The following is a 27,244-nucleotide window of genomic DNA, read 5'->3' on the forward strand; positions in this document are numbered from 1 at the left end:
AATCTGAGAAACTAGAATAGAGTTTGGTTTGAAGAGCAACATGTCCAACATTTCTCATCAGTTGTCCGACGTGTTTCTTTTAAAACGAGGAAATTCAGATGAACCGCAGAGACTAGAACTAAAAAAACCACAGCCATAAGGTTTGCTACCTAATGTTCTTAAATCTGCAGTGGTACATTGTGAATAATAGATCAGAGGAAAGGCTAAGAGAAAGCAAAACAGCTTATTTTTCACTCCCCTCAAAGCCACGTCAAAAACTGGCTGTAATTACACAGAGGTGAAACACTAACTACAGCTAGACGGGACTTGAAAATGTCATGTCAAATAGGTACAAAAATCACACTAAAGGAGACCATACTTGCCCTACTTATGGGCATTTTTATTGATATGTAAACATAAACAGTTTTAAATGAAAATTGCTTATAAAAACATTAAGCATTAAAAACATGACCAATTCTATGATAATACTCATTCTTCTTAGAATAGCGGCTAAAAAATATTCAATAGTTATTTGCTTCAGAGTTTTACATTTGAATTGCTTTGCTCATATTTGCTAATGCATAGCCTGTATATACAGTATATTATTTATTCACATCAGTGCACTTTCTAGCTGCATTTTATTTCTTCAAGTTTTCTGTCTTATTCTTGGATTTATCTCACATTCTGCGTTGCTGATGCAGCAGTCATGTCACTGATGTCAGTTCTTTTAATTTAATATAGACGATCTTTCCAAATATTTCTCCTCACTCAGATCTTTTTTGCCTCTTTGAATAGCAAACTTAAAAAGGGAGGGATCAGTTTAACCATGAGTCGAACCTTTGGGATTCAGAGAACAGGGAACCATTGTGCTGGACGGCTTTAGACAATACAGTGGGGTCTTTTGTAGTTATCCAAATAACACATAATCTACCAATACCATAAATAAGTATATTAATATTCTAGAGCAAATGGTAAACATAATAGTCTATTTGTGGACAGCCAAGACATTTGTTGACTGCAACATATTTGACCTTGACTGAAAAGATTTTCTTCTTTCTTTCCCTACCAGAGTGATTGTTACTCATAAACAGAAACAGTTCAGAATAGTAAAAAGCTTGCAGTCATTCATCGTTTCTCAGCTCTCTTCAACTTTTATTTAAAAGAAATCATAGAAAAATGTTATTTGTACACCTCAGTAATATGACTTTTATCTGTTAATTTTCAATTAATGCAATAAAATTAATGTCTTCAAAAAAATCAAACCATAAAAAACATGATCTCCCTATTCACAACCTTGTAGCTGCAGACCACTATATCGATGCTATCTGGTACCATAGAACAAAGTAACCCAAAACAATCAAGTTGATCATTCTACTACCACTGAGTAAGTGTTGACAGAAACGCTCACAGCTCTATGCAATATGTTGTCTATCTCTAATGTGACTGCGTGTCCACTGTTTATTGGTTTGACCCAAGAAGGGCACTGTGAGCAGTCTAATGGAATTACAGCCATTCACATACAAAGTAAGGACACTTAAAAAAGGATTCATGGCTAAGGGGAAAAGTGCAAGCTGCCCGGAGGTAATTTAGAACTGCACTTATCCACAGATGTCTGAACCTAAAATCAATTAAAAACTTAATTCAAGATGTTTTGTCTTCTAGGGGCTTCTAAAATACGACACCTGAGCTTTGGCAGTAGGAGTGGGGCGAATCATTGTTCCCAAGTGTTGTGTGAAGGCTCTAATTGTTTGACACATGCTTTGAGCCAGTTTTCCTTCTCTGCAGGGACAGGTACGCTACACTGACATCCCACGCTAAATTAACTTCCTTTTTCTCATCTACATTTACATCCAATTACACCTGTAAGACTCCTCTGGGGGCCTTAAACACGTCAGGTATATGTGTAGACATACAGCTTTGCGATGCCAATAACAGAACAGGTGGTGGGTAGGGAGTCTGTGGTGAATGTACCCAAAACTGCACAGTGTTTTAAAAGAGCAGTGTAATTTCTGTTTCTTTTGAATGAAATCTTAAGTCTTTATCTTTTTTTTTTTTTTTAGCTTAAACCATAATTATGTACTACACTGGCAATCAGTGGTTACTATAATACTGTTCATGTTATTAGGAAAGGAGCTACTTTGTATGTCTTGAGAAGAATCGAAAATTTTAATTCAACAGGCTTCAACGATATTTCATTTAACACAGTCTTCACTAAGAATAAATATGAAGCCGAGTTCCTGAAAATACAGTATTATATAGGTCTTATTAACACAATCATGTGTTTCCTTATACAGCAGCTGAAATATGTCTGATACTCTTTCATCACTGGTGTTTTACCTGAATAGTGAGTGAACTAACTGTCTGACCTGTGGTTCGGTTCAAGCTTCACCTTATATGACATTGTAAGAATGGTTAAAAACGGGAGCTGCACTTACCTTTCTGGGCTGAAAATCATATTTCACACAGTGCTGGAAACCTTTTCCTTTTGACTTGAGTGATGTCACAATCAGGCAGTTACCCACAAAATGTGCAGAGTACCCTATACCCTTGCTGGTGCGAAAGCTGTAAACAGAAAGATATATATATATCATGAGCTACAAACGTGACAGAGTGAACAAAATTCATGTATCATTTATTACTTATTTACCAAACAGGATAAAATATATTCCTGGAGGAAGGTCTGCATTTTTTGTGCCTTCAAGTATTCCTTTGTATATTTACTCTCTAGCTACCGTAACATACTGCACATACCGTACAAACCAATAACTGGAGTGAAACTGTGTCTCTCTTTCTGCATAATAAGACTGGGGTCAACATCATTTTTGAATGCCTTATGCTGTGCAGACACAAAGCAATTTGAGCAAGTAATTGCCGGGTAATTCGTAAGATTTAAAGTAAGTAAGTAAGTAACTAAATAAATAAGTAAAATTTATTTATATCGCACCTTTCACAGACACCAGTCACAAAGTGTTTCACAGTCAAAATAAATGATAAACAACAGATAAAACACACAGGGGAAAAACAGGCATAAAACACAGGTCAAAACATAAAATACCACATGCTACCTAATTGCCTGTCTGAATAGATGGGTTTTAACTGCTTTTTAAAAGAGTCCACGGAGTCCAGAGATCTTAGACTTATTGGGAGACAATTCCAGAGCTTAGGAGCTGCCGACTGGAAGGCACAATCTCCCCAAGTATCAAAATGTTTCCGGGGGACTCTTAGAAGACCCTTGTTAAAGGACCTAAGAGTTCAGCTTTGGGTGTGGGAGTGTAGAAAGTCCACGATATAATGGAGAGCCAGGCCATTTGGGCTCTATAAGTGAACAAGATTTTAAAATGAATTCTAAAATGAACAGGAAGCCATTGCAGAGAGGTTAAAATGGGTGTAATGAGTGACTACCTGTTGGATCATGTTAAAAGCCTAGCAGCAGCATTTTGGATAGTCTAAGGAGGATTTATTGACGCAGGTAAAAAGAGAATTACAGTAGTCTAGACGTGATGAGATAAAAGCATGTATTAGTATCTCCATTTCAGCTTTTGACACAACAGACCTGAGTTGGGCTATGTTTCTTAAGTGAAAGAAACACATTTGAGTCAGCGTCCTATTATAAGCATCAAAACTCATGGATTGGTCAAAAATCACACTAACATTACACAGACTATACCAAGAAGATGAGGATAAGGCACCAAGGTGCTGCCTGATCACTGTATGAAGGTTATCAGGAGCAATAATCAAGACTTCAGTTTTATCTGCATTTAACTGCAGGAAATTATTGCCATCCAATACCTAATTGCATTTAGACAGTTGTTCAATACTGACAGTCTATCAAGCCCATTAGATTTGAAGGAAAAGTGTACCTAGACGTCATCAGCTTACAAATGACGGGAGATAATCTGTCCTAGTGGAAGCACAAATATGGAGAATAAAATAGGCCCCAGGATTGATCTATGGGGGACGCCACATGACAAAGCAGTAGTGTCCAACACAAGTTCACCTACAGCAGCTGAGAAAGTCAAATAGAAGGAGGACCACTCCAATGCAGTCTCAATAATGCCAACCAGGTGTTTCAGCCTGTGGATTAATATGTGGTGGTCAAAGTATCAAATGCTACACTAAGGTCCAATAAAACCAAAAGCGAGCACTCTCCAGCATCTGCAGCCATTAGGATATCATTTGAAACCTTAAGGAGAGCTGTTTTAGTAGAGTGTAATTTATGAAAACCGGATTGAAATTTTTCAAACACCCTGTGCAAATCCAGTGTCTGAACAAGTTGCTTGTCATTAACCTTTTCTAAAATTTTGGAGAAGAGAGTTTAGAAATAGGCCTACAGTTGTGGGGTCCAGGTTTGGATTCTTCAACAAAGGTCAGACAAAAGCCTGCTTAAAATAGCAGGGGACACACCCTGATAAAAGAGAGAGGTTGATAACGTTAACTGAGCAGGGGCTGATGAATTTGAAAACCTTTAAGAACAGAGAGGTTGGTAGGACAGTCTAGTGGGCTTCAAGAGGGCTTAATTTTTCCTAACAAGGCTGTAACATCATTTATAGAGACTGGACAAAAGGAATCCAAGATGGATGGGTTACAGGAACCACTAGTGAGTGGACTGGATGAGGATGAGATGTTTGCCCTAACATTTACAACTTTATCTATAAAATATTTAGGAAAGTTATTGCAGTCACTCTTAGAGAAAATTGGCAAGTGCCCAGAGAGACAATATTGCTTATTGTATCCAACAGGACTTTAGGATTTCTCTCGCTGAAAGATATTAGATAGAGAAATAAGAAGATCTCTCAGTCTTCAGCATGTCATTGTGGGTAGCCATAAGTTCTTTGTGATGCAAACTGTGTACTTTAAGCTTCATGGCTTAAAAACTACAGCACACCCTGTCAGCTGAGGTGTGCTGATATAAGAGCAGTCTGCAGGACAAAGTTTGATTAGATGGGAATAGTCAATATTCTGCTGCCATGTTTCAGTCAGGAACATAAAGTCCATACTTTCCCTGCGAAGAAAAATCATTAAGGACAAATGACTTATTTGCAATTTGCATTGATCAGAGCCATCTTGACTGACGAAGGCAGAACAGTAGCAGAGCAGGCAGAGGTGTGAGGCAGCCAGCTCCTAATGCACACACCACAGGGATGAGAGGTCCACCTTTAGATGTGCAGTGTGGACAAGAGGTCCTGTCACTAATAATGGTCTGTGTGGGGGGACAGTACTGTGGGGTGCCAACAAAGACCGAGATGGAGTTTCCAGGGAGCATGTGTGGGATGTAAACAGTCAGTCACATGGAGAGGAATGTACGGTGTGTTGCGGGTTAGCTGCTAGCACTTGGCTACCCAGCCTGTGTTGGGGTGGACTCTGTCAGTCCCGAAGAGGGAGAAACGATCCCAAAACAGATTAAAATTGTCAATCAAACCTATATTGTGAGCTCTGCAGGTGGAGGCTGAGGATTCTGCTGAAATGCCCTGCTCCACGGGCCAGTTTGGGGATAGGACCGGATATAAAACACAACTACTTGAAAAGTTAAAAAGGCTGTTGAAATCACTATCTAGGATGTCTGGGACCCTGGAAGCAGTGTTTGGCTGCATTGAAAAAACAGACATTATGGAATCCCCAATTATTAATGTGGTCGGAGAGAAGAGGGGACAAGGAGAAGACAGCTGTGAGTTCTCATGGCAGGAAAGTGCACAATCTGTTTCCTCAACGTGTGTTAAAGTTGTCAACTGAGGATGAGGTGTCCGAGCAGGCTAGTGTTGTTGAGGCAGCAATCTCGGACTTGAGAGAGGATTTCCCTACTTCCTCAGAGCACAGAGGATTTCCAGAGCGTCTTATCACAGCCTCTTTCAAGATCTTAAGGCAGGAAGAGGAGGTCATTAAGACAAGGGTCATTGATTTGGCTTCACAGTGGAATGTTGAGCCACCCAAGCTGCAGTGTCAGCAGGTGCAGGTTTTCAGATCAGGACGAGTCGGAACCGCAGGAGCATCGGTTGGGTGGACCGGAGTGTTGTCAGGGTCCCATAGCGGTCGGAGAGGCTTAGGCGAGGTGGTGAGGCAAATCTGTCCGCGTATCTCTTGCGTGATGATTGACAGTTAGGTGTCAAGTGGAAGGAAAACCGTGGACAGGTGGAGGGGTCTCAAAGAACCGTGTCCTGGATGGTTGCACTGAGACAGGCACAGACCAGAAGCGGTTGGGAGCCGAGTTGCATTGTCACCGCTATGAACAGTTTTTGAAAACAACTTAAAATCCATGTCCAATGACTAAAATCCTTTATCCAGTTAAAAGATATAGTAAAAAAAAAACGACCAGGGAGTGTATTGCAAAAATGTGGCCCAAAACCGGATAAAAGTCCATTTCTGACAGAGCTTCTGGTGGGTAAACACAGATACCGATGCATGAAGCCGACGCAAGCAGAGAATAAAGAGGAGGATAAGATATTACCCTAACTGAGTCTGAACAGGAAAAATACATCAGGTGAGACTAAAGCTACTGCATTTTGCAGGCATGGAAACAACTACAAAGGCTAAAAACACTTAGTTGATGAGCACAGTGATGCTCCCTCAGTCTAATCCTTCCACTTTGATCTTCTTGACTATACAGATAAAATATATATAATGTCAGCAGCACTGTCAGCTGTATACCGTATGAGTCTGTACAACCCAAACCTGAGCAAACACAAACAGCCTTGCAACACCGTACTACCTCTGTATTCTTACTCTGCTTGGTCTGAACATCTTTTTCACCGCTAACATGTACTCACTACACTTCCACAGTCTTTAGGTCTACTGCTGTCTCCCATCTTCAAAGCTCCCCACCACCGCCACCCACTGGGATCATCTAAAACAAACAGACCTCTTTGTCAGGGCAGATAAATAGAGCAGAGGCTTTTATACTGTGGGGGGTGCATGCAGGGCTAGAAATATAAAGCCCCACACCTAGCGACCACTGTGTCAGCCAAGATGCTCCCGTTGACATCCCATTGTGATTGCACATCAGGTGGAGAGCCGCAACCTCGGTCCGCTTCTGAAGATACAATCATTTTTTTTGTTGTCTACACACCCTGCGACTGAGCTCTGAGGCCCTCAGAGTAATGCATAAACAGGATTAGCTTGGCATATCTCACCTTTTTTGTGACTCTGTCTGTAAGAAATCGCTGCCACATGAATACCAAAAACTTAACTAAGCCAATTTTTTTTTTTTTCTTTTTGAAGTCATACATCAGAGAAACACAGAACAAGTCCTTCCAAGGTGAGAAGATTCTTTCATTCAAGCTGTGTGATCCTGCAAATGCAATGGCAGCCAGCACATGATTAACAGTGAACTGTTATCTCTGACCAATAAGTGTGAACAGTCTTTCCCTGTCAGCCAACTCTACCTTTTCATCTTTCATATCCACTCTCTCTTTCATTCATTACCACGACTCTTTTATATGTCCCATTGTATTCTGTGATTTTCTTCCAAGGCTTCTCTCATAAACAGAGAACAGCAGCTGAATATCACTGCACATTTGGGTTAGTGATTTCAGCACTAATTACCCCCAAACCCCTGCAAGAGCTGGTATGTGGGCCTTATGTGGCAGATATTCAAATCTAAATCTAAAATATAAATACCGCCACAGTGCCTCTCACTGCAGCAGTCCACCTCTGTAACAGCCAGTACCAGCCACTGTATTTCATGCTTCCATGGGTTTTAATCTCAGTAATCTCACCTAATTCCCTCTTTCTCTATTATAATACATGATATTATCTGGGAAAAAATGAGGCTCTTTCACATACCACATTACATAAGTGTTGAGTTGCCATTGTGTGAAAAATATCTATAAAACTGTTTTAACCTTGAAAAACAACTTCCAGTCATAATCTGCTTAGATGGGAAAATCACTGTAGGTCACAGAGTATCAGACAGCATACTGCGTTGTCAATAAAGCTGCCGGTAGCTTTGCAGGTCTCTAGATCATTTGAATACATAGGATGTGATGTTATGATCAATAGTGCCTGTAGAAAGCCCTCCGCGCTAACTAATGAAACTTGCTGTTGTCTACAAACAGTAACAGAGACTAAGTCGGTCTGTCATTGGGGTTTTTCAAGTAGGCACCTTCCATCATTAACATGGGAGAGGGAATGATTTCTAACACAATGCTAAAGCAATTAGATTGATGAAAAACACAAAAGTGTAAGTGTCCTCTCCTTGATGTCATAATGTCGACTTTCTGCAGCTGTGAGAAAGATGGGAGTTTATTGACAATATTGGACACATGGAGCACAAATGTATGTAATTGCTGTGCACTCACCAGTAGAGATATGGTTTGTCCTTGTCAACATTGATGTTATTCAAGGGATCCATTCTGAACCAGGTGTTAAATGTAAACCCATTCTGATAAGGCCACTTGGCAATAGGAGGTAAAGCAATGGCCTGGGGGCAGAAAAAGATGGCGAAAGACACAATCATGCAGGTTTAAGGGCACCTTGTTTAAAAATCTTTTGCATTGTCTCTAACACAGTTTCAAGTTAGGGTAAGATTAAGCTATCTAAGCTATTTGATTCAGAGCACAAATGTAAGGTGTTTAAAATTACTGACTACTATGAATCTATTATTTCTATTATAAATAAGTTGTGTTTTCAGGCCACTTTTGTAAATGTCTAGATTTTTTTTTGCTTAGGTCACATAAACGTGTATCTTTTAGTAGATTCATCATCGTATAAAATAAAATAGCACACAGGGAATTGTAAATATGTTGTGACCTCCAAGATGTTGCTGGCCAACTAATCGTACTTTAATTCCTGCTCATGCTGAATATTTTATGATGGCAAGTGTCCAGCCTCTTTGAAATAAATCCAAAGCCTTTATTCCTATCCTATTTGCATTTCAGTATAGTTGCTATTAATCTCTAAGATCCAATGGAGAGACTTGTTTAAACCACTTTTTAATCATCACTGAAAATTAAGAATACATCCAATGAAATCACTGTGAGGATTCATTTACTTGCTTTAATCAACATCCTCTGGCATGATGCAAAATATGCAGAAAAGCTTTTAACCTTGCTAAGTGTAACAGTTAATGAGAAAAAGGTAATGAACAGTATACCCCACTAGTGCTGTCTTGTCACAGGCTGCTTATCTCTCTGTACCTACAATATTTACTCTACTTTATCACCGGTTTCTCTCAGTATGTAAGCGCTCAAACACCAGCTCTAAACTGCACCTATTTAATTTAGTCACACTACAATGTCCATCTTTCTTACACTGGGTAGATACCTCACATTTAAACTATAAACACTATCAATAATTTGAAGTCAGTTTATGTACACAGTATCTGTATAGCTGAATCCACAGACATTTAAAGGCCAATTCACTCCTGTTTTCTTGGGGTTGTCAAAATTCTTATTATAGGATCATAAATCCTAAAATGAAGTAGAATTAGATGAGTCAGGTTTTATTAGAGTGGGATCATCAAAAAAGTTAGTTATAATACCCATCAGAAAATAACCTTTGCCGCAATCAACATTGCTTTTCACAATTATCTCATGACATAAAAATGTATGAAGCCCAGCACATATTAGAGGTAAATATTTTGTTAAGTGGTTATACTTTAGGTTTTGGTTATTAAACACAGTATATGTAATCTTTGACATCTATTATTACTGTATAACAGATTATACTTTGTTAACTTGTGCGTTTGAACGATCAATAATCCTACGCTTATAACCTGCCGGGCATGGATTAATGCTATTTTAAAATTCATGCTATTTAAATTTTATTAATTGCAGGATGGAAATATGTGAATACTTACTGCTGCACTGCGACCAGGAAAGTTGAAAAAGGCATCTGGGCCGTGTCTCTGGGGCATCTGATTCAGCACCGACAACATTTTGACCGCATGCTTCGGCTACACAGGTGCAAAAGATGAAAGAGAAGTTGCTAGACAGTCAAGGCTGTCTCTCAGACTGTTATGACTGCAGACAGTCGATACACTGTCAGTTAGCTCGTTCACTCCTTCTGTAGTTTGTCAATTACAGAACAACCCCCGAAACAGATCAGTGTGATGGCTCTCTTGGGGCAACTCATGTAACACGCTTCTGTCTAACACACTGCATCTGGTCCCTGCTATCACTTACCCAGAGGCTGCCTTCCCCTCGTAGCATGCTGAAGAGAATTTTCAGTTCCTTCACTGTGATGCTGTAGCTGGCCAGCACTCCCAACATGTCCACCAGTAGGTCTTTAAAAGGAAAGATAGCATGCATGTATCACCAAATACTAGAAATATTAGAATTCATCTACACTGCGCAGGAGTGGTCTTCCTTGTGAAATGTATTTGTATGCATCAACTCCCGAGATAATAAAAACAGTGTTTCTTTGGTTTAACTTCATTCTCACTGAGTGCATTGTGTGTGAAATTCTATTACATTTATCACACAGACGCTTCTACTGCAATTACATGGGAACTGACTTGTAAATCAAAGTGATGTCTAAATGATACATTGTTTAACTCACAGGCATAGTAACACCACAGGGAAAATGCATTTCGTTTTCATCAGCTGAAACATAATTTATAAGCCAGACAAGGTATGGATGTAATTTGCACTGTGAAAAATACCAAAGTGACACTGACTTCCACAGACAACAACACGGTGACATGAATACAGATCTGAAGGGCTCATTCCCTGATGGCCTGTAAGTATTGGGAAAAAAAACAAGACCAAGAACTGTCTAAAGCCTAGCTAGTGGTCTCTGCTGCAACTGCTGCATAACCCCCCTTCTAGTGTAAAAATAAAGACCCGGGAAGCACAGGGACCATGAATATACACATATATTACTTCATGAAAATCAAGCCATTCATCTATGAGATATTGTACTGTGTTAATGACCAAAGTGTTGGTCAAGGGGAAATTTTTGACTTGATGGCAGTAACAAAAACCAAACGAGTTTACTATTAAACATATAAAATATTCTGGATCTGAGTAAAGAGTACAGTCTTGACCTGCTCTATGTGAAAAGTGCCCTGAGATAACTTTTGTTATAATTCGGCCCTATATAAATAAAACTGAACTTAACTGAATTGAATTGATATGCAATAGAGTCATATTTTTGTTAATCAAAGGTTTATGATACCTACAAGCAATTAAAAAGAACTATTGTTTGAATTCAGTTTGAATTAATATTTACTTTCAAGTGTCACTGTGACTTTTTTTTAATAATTGGTGTATCAAAGAATTGTTTGAATTACAAACAAATGAAAGTGTTCAAATTACAAAGCACACTCCAAACATTTCTGACTTACTTATCTTTTATTGCTTCTACCTTTTCAATATGTTTAAAAGGGATAGTAAAATTACTGCTGCCTTCCTACACTGTTTTTTTCTTTTGCATGACCTTTTTAATTTATTACAACACAGAAAACCAAGAGAAAATTAAATAGTTTTGAAAGTTTGAAGTTCTGAAAGTAGTTTTTGTAGACTTCTGGTGCAGAGTTTTGTGTAGAGGACAACTAGACTCCTAAGCTTTTCCATCCACAATCCATAGAGCAACTTTGCTCATCTATTCAAAATGCAGATCTATTAAAAGATATGGAGAGAATGTTTTGTTGCCTGACAAGAGAGCTGAAACACAAGAGGGCATAACCCATGCGCATATGCTGGACATTAACATAATAACAATCAACATGAAAATTAATGTACAACCTCTGCTGTTTAGGAATAAAAGGCCTGCTCACCTGCAATCATGTCATCAACTGAGCTCATTTTGAGCAGCACCTGCTGGATGAGGCCCACCTCCGTGCTCGTCTGCAGGTTTCGCACGCTCTTCCGAAGGATGGCGGTGAACATGCTCCAGATTTCAGCTTGGCAGGTGACGTCACAGTGCTCCAGCAGCTCCACCATGCAGCCGATACTTTCTGCATCCTGAATGATGAAGTTTGTCTCCAGATCAAACTCGCCACCCACCAACTGCAGAAATAAGATGAGACAGATAGAGAAGAAAAGATGAGGGCTGACTTGTAGGCGTTTTCTCATGTTATATAAATTAGTAAATACAGTGATGTTCTAGCATGGAGCGACATGGATTAAACTCTAAACTTTCACACTCAGCAGTTATGCAGTTTGACTCAGCTTTCCATCCTGTTCTTGATCAGTTTTATTTTCTCTCTAAGGTGAAATTAACCAAGAGGACACTTTCACATATGTTCCAGGTCACTGCTTGGATGTTAAAGAACTGGCCAACACTGCAAGAAGAAGGTGAAGATCTCTTTCCTTCTAAAAGGTTTTGATCAGAATTTAAGTACCCATGAAAATAAAATACCCTGGCGTTTAATGAAAAGTGAAGGGGGAGGGACTCCGTAACCCTGCTGTCCCTTTAGAGTCACAAATGATAATCACTATTAAGAAAGTAGAAAGCAACAATCAATAATGCAGTTCTTCAAGTTCAACAAGCATGAAATTAGCTCACTAAAGAATTGCATGGTATATATGGAGAGCACTGACAACAACCTGCTGGTGGGCATCAAAGCAAGCAGGTGGAAAATGGGCCTAGATACCCAGTGCACATTACTGTGATTGACAGGTAATAGCTAGGTGAGATCAGAAGCTGCCTAAAGTAGTGGAAAGAGACTAGTCCATGGAGGTATAAAAGCAAGCCTCACCTCAATCATCATCAGATTTTGGTGCAATTATGTTGCAACGATGTGTGTCACTGGACTGCTTCGTTTTAAAGATCGGAGAGACAGTCTCTCCGCAGAATGCAGTTGTTCTGCAATATCAAATAAAGCAGAACTCCACAAAAGCTAATAGTCTCTCACAGGTATTATGTTTGGATTTGAAAAAAGTGGGTAGGTTAAGTGGAAGAAGGTCTTATAGGAAATGCTGCACTTAACACTAATGTAAAAAATAAAATCTTGTAAAACACGTTAAGTTTTTAGTCTCTACATTCATTTTTTTGTTGGAGATGCGTAGATCCCAGCAGCATAAGTGATAGAGTGACACTTAATCAAGTTTATTCTGGGAAAAAAAAAAAAAAAAGGCTATTACCTACATATTTTGAAAACCATCCCCAATGTTGAAAATTCAGACTGAAAACCAGACATCTTCATCAAAGAACACAGAGTGCAGAGACAATGTTTAGTGTTTTAGCACTAACAATAACAGCTTGAAAACTCATGGGGCGGGGGTAATATGCAGTCTGAGTCGTATCAGTGGTCAAAATGCGGAGACGACTCCTATAAAGCCGAGCAAACTGTAACAAATCTGTCCTTTAAATATAGTCAATATGTTAACTGCTATGGAAATTAACAAACCAATGACGAGCTCGTTAGCGGGATACAGACAATCCTTAATGCCAAACTGCCTGCTCCTCCCACCACCTGTCTTATGCCACCATGCATGTCCTGATGCGGAGAGCCGAACGTAATAAAGCAACACTATGTTGCTTCATCCTTCTGTCGGGCAAAACATGCCGCATCTGGTGGCCAAGTCAAACTGGGTAGTGAATATTATATTTTGCAGTATATAAGCAGATGGTAGCAAAACTCCTGATCATGCCCAAAAGATCTTGTCATTTATACAAAAGGAATATTTACACATGTACACCTACATGTACAAATGCTGAATGTGGAGCAAAACATAATACTATCAGCAGACCTGAGCACGTCATTTAAGCAATTAATTACAAACTAAATTCATATGAATAAAAGTCAAATACAGTTGAAATTATATTAAGCATATGAAATATCTTAGAGAACAAAGATCTAATCAGGGAGTCTATACAGCACCTGTAAAGCTCCCTTCTGCATTAAGATCATTAATGAATTCCAGTGAAGGTGCAAATGTCTCGCTGTCAATATGTTTAAGTACTTTATGTGAAGCTCTATGAAGAGTTTGAAAAAGTTTTTCATTATCAGTTTAATGTCACAACGACGACATCCTGCTCAAGTTGCTTAAGAGAAGAATTGAGGACGAGAATTGTGATTTTACGAATCAACGGTTACAACACTATTTGTGTTACATACTGTGTAAACACCCCACTAACACGATGTGTTTATATGGCACTTACTTCGTGCCAATACATGAAGATACATAAAGTATTTTTTATGGATCCAGAAGCTGTCTAAGGTTGTTTGTCTGACGAGACCAGTGCGTTTCGGCTGGAAGGCTTCATCATGGTTGGCATACAACTCATTACAAGGAACATTTAAATAAAATAGTTGTTCATCTACAAGTGAGTTATCAGCAGACAAAAGGGTATATCACTTGATATTGCATGCAAGGAGGGAAAAAAAGAGGTCTAGACTAAACCTCATCATTCTCATTGCCATTAATCACACCATTCAAAGACACACCACAATCCCGAGAAATGTTGTAATTGCAGATTCGCATCCCCACAATAATTTTCGCCCATTATTCTACAAGAGGTAAATAAAGACATGAAATCACTGATTACACATTTAATACATGGAGAGCAGAGCTCCTCTAAGCCATACAAAACCAATCAGTGCAGAGTTTGAATACCACTTAATTTCAGTGATGTAAACCCTGTAATCAGTGCAAAGAAGTAAATGACCAAATTCTCTGTATACAGAGACAAACTATTGCACACTGTTAATATACTACAATGATTAAAAAAACACTCTCAAAGCAAAGTAAAAGCAACCTGAAATTCATCATGTCCAAACACCTCCCATAAAGAGATAACGTTACACTCACTCTAACAATTTGCAGCTGCTTCAGAAAGTACTTTGGTTGTATTATACATTTAGCTAAAAACATGTTTTGGAAAAAATGTCTGGGCCAGTAGTTAAGACACCTACCATACATTGTGACTGCAACATTCAAAACCAGTTCAACCGAGGACTGAGAAACTTCCTAATACATATCTCATGTCTTCCTCATCATTTCTTGTCTGCAATCCAACTGAGACCCATCTAATAATCTTCAGAAATGTTTTATATCTTACTTGGAAATACCTGATTAACATATACTGTACTAGTCAAAGTTTGGACACACTTTCTCACAAGTGTGGCCAAACTTTTGATTGGTACTATATATCCAAGCCTTTCCAATGATACAAATTTAGCTTTGATTTATTTTGTATCCTTTGGGACTTTGAGATGCAGTTGATTGAATGTGAAAACACACACACACCCATCCCACACTCGACAGGGCTGGTCTGAGGAAAATCCAAATTATAAGGGCCAAGGAACTGTCCACAGAACTTTTAAGATGCTGTAACTGTGTTAAAGCAAAAATCTGAAGAAGGGTACAAAAACATAGTTTGGATCCCCTCATTAGGATCAAATGGCTGATCTAGCTTTAGAGTTCCTCTGCAGAGATGAAAACCTGCCAGAAAGACAACAATCTCTGCAACACTTCATTAATTAGGCCTTATTGGTAGAGTGACTATTATATATTTCTTTCCTAAGTGAAAGACACATGGCAGCCTGCCTGGAGTTTACTTAATGACACTAAACCTGACAGCATTAGACAAAAATATTCTGTTGTCTAGTGAGACAAAAATGGAACTTTGGCCAGAAATAATGGTAATGGTGACATTACCAATAAAGCTAGGAAGCCATAAAAAGAATAAAGGGAGATCTTCAAAGAAAACCTGCAGATGACATCAGAATGGGCTGAGAATTCACCTTTCAGCATGACAATGAGCTTTCAGCACACAGAAAACACAGTGCTGCAGGGCTTCATGACAAGCCTCTGAATGTCTGGTGACCCCGGCAACAGCTGAGGTCAGGAGGTGAAACTGTTTGAAAATCTGCGGTGAGACCTGAAGACTGCAGTTTTCCGACCGTACCCATCCATCTGACAGGACCTGAGAGGATCTGCACAAGGAATACTAGAAATGGCCCATAAAAGGTGTGCTAGATGTAGCTGCTCCAAGATATACAGTCATCACTGTAAATCATGCCGTTAGAAAGGAAAAGAAAGTCTGAATATTTAAGTACATCAGATAGTTCTCTGTTTTCTATTTAATAAACTTGCAGCGTTGAGTAGAATGCAAACGATCCAAATTAGGTCTGCCAAAACCATGTATTTTACTTTTAGTAGTTTCTTAACTAAGCAATGCTGGATGCAATTAAAAAAGTGTTACATTTTAGCCTCACACCTCTATTACAACTGCCTAACAGGTGCCATAGAGAAGCAGTCTTTGGGTGTAGTACGGTATCATTTAACACAATACACTATGATTTCTGCAATAATGGCCACTGCTACATTCTCATGTTTAAAGGGAACAATGGAAGCAACAAGAGACGCATACAAAGCATTCAAGGTGAATTTTCGCTCTCTTCAAAACTTCACCGCTAGAATTAAATGCTGCGTTTTGTGTCTGGCTCCCTGCTGGTTTTCCCATACTTATCTGAAATGCTTAAACAGCTGGAAACCCTGACAGTGAGAGAATGTGACTGTACGTTCATTTATTTCGCGCTTATCTCTGACTTCTACTCCTGATGGTTTCCAATGATAGAGGACTGCTAGCCTTGGTGTGTTTACCACAGTTAAACCCAACAGCAGCTCAGTGCGTTGGTTGAGGCTGAGCTCCTCTACTAAATCCTTTCTCACTGAGACTCAGAGATCACAGCAGTATCAGCAATCTGCACAACAAAAACTCCTGCTCTGGGAAAGTCATAAGTGTTACAAATTCAGATGCAAATGAGTCAGGACATTTAAAGAAACAATTAATTTAACACAATATACTACATTTATTGCAGGGCTATTGACCATGTCGAGTGTCCCTATAATTTTTCCCTCTATTGAATTAGTATGTTACTCAATGACAATTAAATCCAGGATTTCAACTGACTGAAACTAGCGAAAAAATATAAAAAAGTCTGTAAATCCATGTGGTCACCATGTTGCCATGAATCTGCCTGTGTTGTGCCTTTGCTGTTCACTGTCGCCATCGATCTTTCTTCAGGATATTAAATTTACAGTAGCGTGATTCATGAGAAAACAATGAAAAACATTCTCAATTTATCAAATTATCTTAATGATTTCCAGTTCTCTTTTTACAAGCAAGAAAAAAGATTATTAGTCAGCACCTATTGTTGCTTCCATGACTTCCATTACACAGCCAACAGGTCTTTGTTGTTTCTGTATGGGAGAACAGTTAATTGATGTTTTGATGATAGCAGCTACAGAGTTTATTCATCCATGTGTGATAGATGGGACCTGAACAGTGTTCTTTGTGTGTGGCTAACAGCTCAGCATACATTATGTCTTACCTATCTAATCGCTCCATGTACAGAATTCTCTTTTCTGTTTCTGTTTCTAACTAAAGGGTAGAAATTGAAAGGCGATGGGCTAAAACTGAGGTCTTTCAGGTGATAAAAGTGTCTGAAGTCTGTGTTGCAGTCCTGGTAAAATATATGGGGATAGAACAGTGACATTCAATTTTGGCATTGAAAATAAAATTTGGCATTGAAAACAAAAACCTGAGCTGAAAAAGGAAACATTGGCATTGAAACACTTGCATTTGAAAAAGTTGTATTGGTGCTGAAAAATAAAATACAGACATTCAAAAAATTACAATCTTATTATCTTATTTTATTCTGAAATTTTTTATATTATGTTTTTCAATATCAATCTTCAGATTTTTTCCTCATGTCTGTCTTTTTTCAGTGACAGTTTTTTTATGCTGTCGTTTTTATCTTTTTTTTCAGTGTCACTGGTTTTCAGTTTCAACTTTCTGTCACAGTTTTGGCGTAGAGAGAGACTAAAGGTTTGAGGAGAGAGGCGAGGAGTGCATGATTTACATATAATCTGCATTTAATAGGGAATGTGAAGTTGAGTTACAGTTACAGTGAAGTTCACATTTCAGAGACAGTAGAGCTGATGCAAGCTGAGTTGACGCCACAATACGTGCTGATTACTATTTTAAATATGTTTTACACAGGTAACCCCTGTGAATACATGTGCTGAACCAGAGCTTCATTCTGAACCTGTAACACACTCAAGCTGGCTAAAATGTAGCGTTAACTAATCCCTGTTGCTTTATTTATATCAGTTTGCTATTAGTAACTGCTTGTTAGTAACTCATTCACGTCTGCCTTTTTGTCTCACAGTAACGTTACATTTTTTATGTTCAGCGGTTTTCTTAAATTCATATCCATCAATGTTATACAATCCACCAGATCAGTACAGCTTCCTTAAAAACATCAAGTTTTTAAAATGTGTGACGCGATTTGATTTTACTGTTGATAACCAGTGATATAACTGAACAATACTTAAGACCCACTCCACAGCTTAATGAAGGATATTTTAGAATACATTTACTCATGAACAGCTACCACCCTGTCTATATGAGATATGTAATATTTAAGCTTTGGAACATCTTGTATTATACGTCTGTCCATCAATAGGGAGGGGCAGAGCTGCATCACAGTGAGTGATGAATATCACATCAGCAACATGGGACGCATGAAGAGAGTGAAGCTTGATGCAGGACTGAAGCAGAAGCTGCAGGACATTCACCAATTATCATCCTCTCAGTCTGCCCAGCCAGGAGAGACAGTGTGATGGTGTCTGTGTTGGTGTGTTCATATGAACATCAGCTTATTCAGTAGTTTCAGACAGAAGCATGCAGGGGTTGGGCTGTGGCTGCTTGGATACCAGTGTAATCCATCACATGCTCCTTTTGTAAAATAAAGCTTTATTCTATATCATTCTGATGTGGTGTTTTGTCCTTCATATTACCATCATACTTCATATTATATCATACTACCTGTACGTAAGTGTTGAATGTGATATATAGAACTTATGAGTACAGTTTTAGTGGTGGTTGCACAGAACCTGAACATAAATTATTTGCGATAGTTTTCTGAAAATGATCTAATGCTGCTTGTTTTACCATGTTTAAGTGTCCACACCAACTAAAAATATAATAATAATCCATGATGACAAGTCTACTGGCCTTGTATTACATTGGCTTTAATGTTGTTACTGTACATTATGTTCAAACAATTAGATGTGTAATATAACGTTAACATTTGACATTAATACTGAGAAAAAGAAGAGAGAATCACAGCCGGGTCTCTTCAGGTAACAAGTACATTAATAAAATATGAATGTTTATAATTTCTCTGAATGTTCAAACATTTGTCCATCTCTACATTTCTTTCAAAGACTGGCAGAGTGGACATGAACAGTAGAGGGTCCGCTGTCAAGGCTGGGGGTGTCTTCATCTTCTGCACTGTACTGTGGCACAGGCTGCTTCTGTAAATACAATACAATCATGTGTAAATTGTATATAGATCAGTTTGAGCTCAATTTAAGTATACTGTATGTGACCACTGAAATACAAAAGATAACTAACTTTCCTCCTTTGTTCTCTATGATTATTATGGTCACTTCACAATAAACTAAAGTTCAGTTTCCCTTTTCTTTCTCTGTTCCCTTCTCCATCAGATTTAACCAATTTAACCAACTTTTTAGCCAAAAAGGACTCTGGCACCGTCGTGCAGTAACAGAGCGCGTTCCTCTCAAGATGCCGCAGTCATCCCAACATGCAGCGCAGCGTGATGTACCTACGTTCCCTTTTTTGCATACTAAGGAGAGAGAGTCACTCCTCACACGCTCCTTGCTCACAACTTTCCTCTCTAAGTTGAAACTTAGTGCGTAAAAAAAAACTGTCACTGAAAAAAGACACATGAAGAAAAAAATCAGAAGATTGACATTGAAAAATATGATACAAAAAATATCAAAATAAAATAAGATAGTAATTTTTTTTAATGTTTGTTTTATTTTTTAGTGGAACCTGTTTCAATGCCACTACAACTTTTTCCAATAAAAGTGTTTCAATGATAACGTGTCCTTTTTCAGTTCAGGTTTTGTCTTCAATGTCGAATTTTAATGTCACTGCTCCAGCCCCATAAAAAGACAGCATGTCAGTCAGCATGTCAAGTGTCAGCTTAAGCTTTTATCAAAGTCTTTGCACACCCACCCGGCCCATACGTATTCACATTATATCCTCGCAAACACAAACTCAATTGGAATTAAATCCTCTGCCATTTCTTTAAATGTACCATAATTCAACATCAAAGAGGCATGGAAGTTCTGTTAGTGTGAATGCAGAGAATTGCAGAGATAGAAAAACACAGGCACACACACACTTTCAGAAAGTCATGTGGCATCCCAGTGTAATGGAGAGAAGCAAATTCAGCAGCCAGCAATTCACACTGCATGATGCAAGTACCGATGTGCTCGTTCAAATCAGGGTTTTGCAGACGAAGGTAAAGCTAACCCATTTCCATTTTCCCAGGAGGGGGAACAGGGAGGAAGGAGAAAACCTTCCACCTGCAGCTATGGCTAATCATATAATTTCAATTAAGAATATCTTCCCCGGATTATTAAGACGCTTGGAAGCTCAGTGGAGCTGTGGGTATATGATTTGCAAAACCAGAGGAAGGAGAAAAGTTCCAGAAGCAAAACTACATTGTGAGGCAAGAGAGTAATACCACTTTAATTAAGCTGGTATCTGTGCAGGTCAACCTGGCAGACCTGTTAGAGTGGTTCCACTGGAGTAGTGAGTGACAGCTTCCTGCCTTAAAGAGAAGGCCTTACCACTCACAAACCAGAGATGAAACTCAATTGGCTATGTCTATCACCCCTGTACACTGATGATGTTAGTCACTTTCACATCCCCTGGCTGACCTGGAAACAATGAGATCTTGTGAAGTCACAGATAACCCAGCAGAGCGTGCTTTGTCTGGGGAAATGAAAGAAGGCAATACAGTGAGGTATGAGGCAGAGAATTAAGAGAGTTACATCGGAGCCCTTAAGAATCCTTCCACTTTCAACTGCTTGTGATTAGACCAGGGCTGAAGGCTCGCCGTCGCCATGGTGACAGGCAGCAAAGATTGGACTTGAGACAGTTTCTAAGGCAAGCCTACAGTGGCCAGTGGTAAAAAAAGTCTCTTTTGGCGCCGATGTGAAGAGCAGGAATGTCCTCCCCGATATGTTTAAATTAATTAAATGAGATGTGTTACTGCTCCAAAGATTCATTCACCTAGACTGCCAGATGTGGACAGTAGCAGATGGAAAAATTTCCACCCCGCTATCGCTGGATGAATATTGTTTTAACATACCCTTCCCCCTGTTTCAAAATCCAGTTCTTGGCCCTAAAACTCAACTAAACTTGGTGATCTACTGCCCAGACACGATCATCACAATCAGGGATTTCACTGGCTTGATAAAAGCCCAGATACACTCATCTAAGGTTTACCCATTAGGATTGTTTTGCACTCAAACCAAAAGGCTGGAGGCGAGTGTTCATGAAGTGCTTGGAACACTTAAGTCTCTGAGTCTGTTTGGTGCATTCATAACATACAGTGCAGTATTCAGAGGCAGAAGACAAAAACCAGCTATGGAGGTCATCAAAAGAACGGTATAATTTGGTGGCTTATTCCAGTGAAATCACTGTCAATACTTGGAAGCCAAAGACTCCTACTAAACTTGACCATACAAAGGACAACAACAAGCTTCAGCTACAGAATCAAAACAGCCTGCAGCTGATTTTTCAAACCATAAACAGTCAAAGGGATGGAGTATGATGCAAAAACATGGTATGCCAAAGTAAAGAGAGGAAGAAACAATGGATTGACCATTTTGCAGCCAAGGGCTTAACAGCACAAGAGGGAGTTAAACAAGAAACACAATATCCTGTCAGAACATTTGGATTTTCCAACAGCCTCGCTCACTTCATGGCCACACTATTAAGTGTTTTTCAGCAAGAATAAGGCAAAGGCAGACACATTTCTTTGAGCTGTACAAAAAAGTAAAAGACTTACTGTAATAGAGAACTTATGTAACATTTACTCACAAAGTATTTGAGATTTTCACATATTTGTTCTTTTTATTATTTGACTTGTCGTCTTTTTGGAATATGATCATCTTTTTAAACTGCCTGCATTTTAAGGTCCAGGTTACATTGTGTATGATGTTATAATACAAAAACAAGAGAATTAAACAGAAATTTGTTTTTAACTGAAGTTGCAAATACATTATCTTAAAATAGTGGTCCTATAGTCATACAGGTTAGAGCTTTAATATAACATTTGGTGTATGAACAAAGCATTTAGCACACCAAATCTTCTATTACAGTACGCTGCCAATACAATGATTACACAAAAAATTAAAAACACTTCAATCTTGTGGTCACTGATGGTCATAAACATATTAAGAAATCATTTTTTTTTTCTTTTTGCTGTCATGGTGGAGAATCACCAACTAACTTCTGATACCAAATCATACAACACAAGAATCAGGATTTCTGTTTCATAGCACTGCATTGAAAATTAGGGAATGAATCTGAATGAGAAACATCGAATTGATAAAGCGACTACAAAAACATGTGGAGCTGAGAGCCACGGACAAAAGACCAAAAAAAAAAAATACAATTTATGCAAAGGAGTTTTTAAAATGCTAAAAGACCAGAACCATTCCATGAACCGCAACAGTGATTTTCAGTTGAGCCCAACAGAGACTCGCCTGACAATCATTAGCCTTTATTTAGTTTTCAGTCTGTCATCGCAGTGTAAATGCTAAAGCAAATGACTTGAAAAGGAAGATGAAGGAAGATATAATGAAAAAAATAGCAAACATTGAGACAAAATGGCATTGCCACTCTGGGGGAACCTTTTCTAAAGAGCTGAGCCAGAAGTATACCCAGGGCCATTCTTTCTTTACTTTAAAAATGTCAAAAAATAAATAAATAAAAGGTCAAGCCGGTTAAGAGGACAGGGGTGTGGAAAACTTGAGAGGGAGTATCAAATATGTAACAAATCAGCTTATTGCTTCTATGGTTCCATTATAGTTTGATGAATGGCCCTCACATCAATGCTGAACCATGCTAATGACCACACTTCAAATGCCTTATCTATCCACTCTGCTCCACTGATGAGTTAAGAACACCAGAGAGCTGCGTACTGACTGGGAGAAGAGAAAATAATTATTCTTTCTCTCTTTAAAAAGCCAATAATCATGTGGAGATCACAGAGAGAAACTGAGGAAGACACAATGATCCAAGTTGGCAATATTAACTTCCATTCTTTTCGGTCACATTCGTCAAATTTATGCTCCTTGTGTCGACGATGTGTCGTGTCGTTTTCAAGGGGGTCACAAAACATGCGCTCACTAGAACTAACTGAAAACTAAACAATACTGAACACACAGCAATGAAAAAATACTAATAATCAACTCAATAACTCAAACAAAAGAGACTTACAACCTCAGGATAGACACTGTCATGAGAAAAACTACAATCAGTGATAGCATTACTGAAAAAAGAAGCAATTTGTTTTAAGAAACACAAGAATAAAACACTTTTAAAAAGCCAAATTAAGACAGAAAATAAACATGGAAATGATTCCAATCAAAATGACCCCATAGAACATAGAAGCTTTTTTTTTTGTTTTGCCAATTTCCTCACAGACAAAGAGCACCATCAAGAGAGAGATATCTGATATCAGGCATTGTATAATGATGCATGAAAAAAAAAAAAACATCCTAAGAGGCTATCATTTCAAACTAAAACCAGAGAACTGGATCTGAAGTTCTGTCTTGTACCAGTCATAAGAAGGAGTTTTATTCAGCAGTAGTTTTTATACTGATTTAGTATCATCTGCATATAATTGAACACAATTATCACAATTGACGGGAGAGCAACATAGAAAACTGAAGTGGTCCCAAAGTAGAACCTTGAGCGCCTTTTTGCCGAGTTAACAAATTAGATTTACACCCCTGTACAGCAACACATTGCTTTCTGTTATGTTATGAAGATACAAATCAAACTACAACAGTGCATGTTGGGAAAAGCTGACAGCATGGAGATTATCTGAAAGACGATAGATCAGTCAAGAAGTCCAATGAATACTACTCTTGATAAATGAACACTATCACATGCAGATAATACATCATTAGTGAATTTAGGAGAACCAAATAAATAAATTGAAATTGAGATAGGATGTTTTTAGATACTGTGATAATTGATTACAAATACATTTTTTAAATGCTTTGGCAACAGGATGAATAATTGAAATGGGTCTGAAATTATTGGGATGTTTATGTTTGTCTCCTTGTTTAGTCCTTAATGTATAATCAGAAGCAAAACTAACGTTATTTTAGACTACCAGACTTTTAAAATCTTAAAAATGGTTGTGCTGCTCACTTTACAAGACATTTTCTTTTCCCCAAACTGTTTTCATGTTGATGTTAGTGTGCACAAGTGATCTCAGACAAGGCAAGAGATTATTCCAGTTGCAGAGATCCGAGACTGGTGCAAAATACTGCAATATTTAACAAAAACATGCAAGAAGTCACTGGGCGTGTGTGACTCTTTCCCCACCCCATATTTCTGGTCGCACTCATTAGATACTGCTCATCTCACATCTTCAACTCATCTCCAAGGTGCTCCAACCGGAGGCATATCTTGGTTTTCGGGCTGCAATAAAATAAAACATGTTTGAAAACTGTCTGAAACAGCTCGCAACGAGGTTCGAACTAGAAGACACATTATGATGGGCATGAGCACTAGAATTTATTCTGTGTGTACATGCTTTAAGTATTGTAAGTATAATCATATCATGTTTTGTATTAAATATGGGCTGGAGAAATTGAGAAGAGGAGACAGAGACAGAACTCTCTGGCAATACTGTACTTCATTGTGGTTACGCCAATAAGGTTTAGCTTGAGTTTTGAAAATAATAGATGAGAGAGACAGAGAGAGAGAGAGTGCAGGACTTGCAATGGATATGCCAGACTCTGAAGTGCTCTGACAATAACAAAGGACCATAGCTTGTCCTTGACATGCTTAGGAGAGTGGAACACTTCCTCATTTTCTACTTAATCCACATTCATATTTGCATATCCACCATCACGCAACCATGTGAAAACTGCATCAATCTGAAGGCAAAAAAATGTAATAGTGGCCTTGTAGCTACTGACTGACTGCACATACACTCATCTCTTGACTTCTTGCTACAACTTGCCGACTAAAAACAGCCAGAATCTGTTGATAAGAGAGATTCCATCCAGAGATTTGAACCAAACTTTAATCATCTTACTACAGAATGTAAAGTAGATGTATACATCATAACTGACTGTATAGTACATGAATGAGTAGCTCTACCTACTAGACAGGTGAGAGGACACAGACAGCATAACACCCGCTGCATAATGCCCACTGCCTTCTGTCTGACACCTGGAGAGTTTCCACTCCTTCGCTAAAACTAAAGGCTCAGTCTATCAGCTAGCAGACAGGAGCCACCTGGTATGTCTGAATTTCTGAGTACATCTCCTGCCATGTACAGTTAGCTTGTAGATCCACAGTAAGTCTATATTTGATATCCATATGGCTGGCAGTGGTTGAGCATTGTAGCAAATGACAAAAAAAATAGAAAAAATGGGATCAAAAAAACATTGGAAAGGAAGTATATAAGCAAACAAAAACAGCAATAATTAAGATGTCAGGTAACCCAGAGTTTAAGGCCAGCATCCCGTGACTGCAGCCGCTGTGCCTAAATTTTGAGGAGAGAATCGCAGCAGCATTTATTTACAGAGCCTTAGTAGGAATGTTGACTGTTTGCCTGCATTTAAATAAAGATTAGCATAAACCTGAAGAGAATGTGACCTGAATAAATCCCCAACTCCCTGCATGTGACCAAACTGTGATAAAGACATCAGGACGGTTGCTGTATTGTTTGAGGAAACATTTCTAAAGATTTAAAGATCACAGAGCTTTACAGAACTAAATGCCTGCAGCATACAGATGTGCCTAACAAGTCCCCAGGAAAGTGAAGATGAAAGGTGTTTTATAATGATTCAGTAAACCGGGGAGTCTATCGCTGAGGATTGTGAAAAATCTGTACTGTTAATGGAGTCATGCTGTGTTTCTTCCCTTCTACTAATTTCATTTGGAATTACACAAATGTATCATCTGTCTGTAATTATCTGTTTATCACTTTAGTGACAACTTTGTTTCCCCACGTTCTGATTATTAGCTGAGTTTAGTGTGGTGTCAGTATATCAGTAAACGAAGTTGACACACTGAAAAGAATTCTGTTCATTGTTTAAAGGTTTGCTGCTTGCAGAGAGTAAAATAACTTAAGATAAAAGACTCCATTTTTAGACGTAATTGTTTTGTCTAATTGCATATTTCCGAGCACAGGTGCTTGAAATGAGTTTAAACATTAATTTTACATTAATCTCATTTTACTGTACTCTGTAGCCCGTGTAACCCAAATCATCACAACATTATTTCCGGCAGTTCATTTAACCTAATGTTAACTGTATTTCACAGTGCTAATTTCTAGTAAATTGCTATTTATTTGTCAACTTCATTTCACAGTCAGGTCACCAATTAGAATCTGGAGCAATTTCAGTGTTGTTCTTAATTACTTCAAGACCAATATGTAAATAAATAGGATAAAATATCTTAATTCTTTTGAATAACAAATTAAGCTGCAGAATGCATTTTGAGGCTGCTTCACTACTGATATTAATTCATTCAGTGCTAGAATAATAATAATAATGAGCAAAAAAAAACATTTTAAGTTCAAAAATTTGAGAGTAAAGCTGCTCCCCTATTGAATTATTGCAGTATATCAGCAGAGGGCTTATCAGATATATACCATAAGGTGTGGCTGTGTCACGTAGACACATTGATGTTTATGATAAGAAAAATGTCAAAGCTGTAAAAAAAAAAAGTTTTGCAACCAGATGGGATCAGGCTTTCACTGTCAGGCCCCCAAACTCTAAAAAAGCACTTCCATTAGAGGTGAGGTGATCTGTCTGTGCCTCTAAAAATAAAAAAAAAGACATTTTAAAAGGTGCAGTGTGTAGAATTTAGTGGCATCTAGCAAAACAGACTCGGCAGAAATGGAACATAATATTCATAAGTATGTTTTAATCAGTGTATAATCACCTGATAATAAGAATCGTTGTTTAGTTACCTTTATATTTCAAGGAGCCCTTTATATCTACAGAGTGAGTGGACCCACCGTGTTTCTACGGTAACCCAGAATGGACAAATTCCTATAAAGATACACTAAATATGTGTATGTGTGTACTGTATATGCATAGGTGTACATGTTATAATCATTATTATTATTATTCACAGGAGCAATAGGTGATACTATAGAGTTTTGCTTTTGAGTAAATACTGAATTGAAACTGTTCTCTGTGGTAGCAGTCGCTGTGGCTGTAAAGCGGCTGCAGCTCTGTAAAACCAGTCTCATGAGTAATTGACTGTATCACTTTCAAGTAGAAAGTCAAGG

General features: G+C 38.3%; 1 protein-coding gene across 8 annotated transcripts in view; it reads right to left on the minus strand.

The window, feature by feature from the left end:
* The window catches only part of nbeab (neurobeachin b), a 206,506-nt gene that overhangs the window by 140,307 nt on the left and 38,955 nt on the right, over positions 1–27,244 (minus strand). For all 8 annotated transcript variants that reach the window (XM_044354827.1, XM_044354830.1, XM_044354825.1 and 5 more), the window contains exons 2-6: positions 11,690–11,921; positions 10,095–10,195; positions 9,770–9,865; positions 8,271–8,392; positions 2,415–2,541 (exon numbers count right to left, since the gene is read on the minus strand). In XM_044354827.1, coding sequence (XP_044210762.1) covers positions 2,415–2,541; positions 8,271–8,392; positions 9,770–9,865; positions 10,095–10,195; positions 11,690–11,921 — 678 coding nt within the window. The remainder of the gene's footprint in view (positions 1–2,414; positions 2,542–8,270; positions 8,393–9,769; positions 9,866–10,094; positions 10,196–11,689; positions 11,922–27,244) is intronic.

The sequence above is a fragment of the Thunnus albacares genome, chromosome 6 (assembly GCF_914725855.1).
Source record: "Thunnus albacares chromosome 6, fThuAlb1.1, whole genome shotgun sequence".
NCBI classification, from domain to species: Eukaryota; Metazoa; Chordata; class Actinopteri; order Scombriformes; family Scombridae; genus Thunnus; species Thunnus albacares.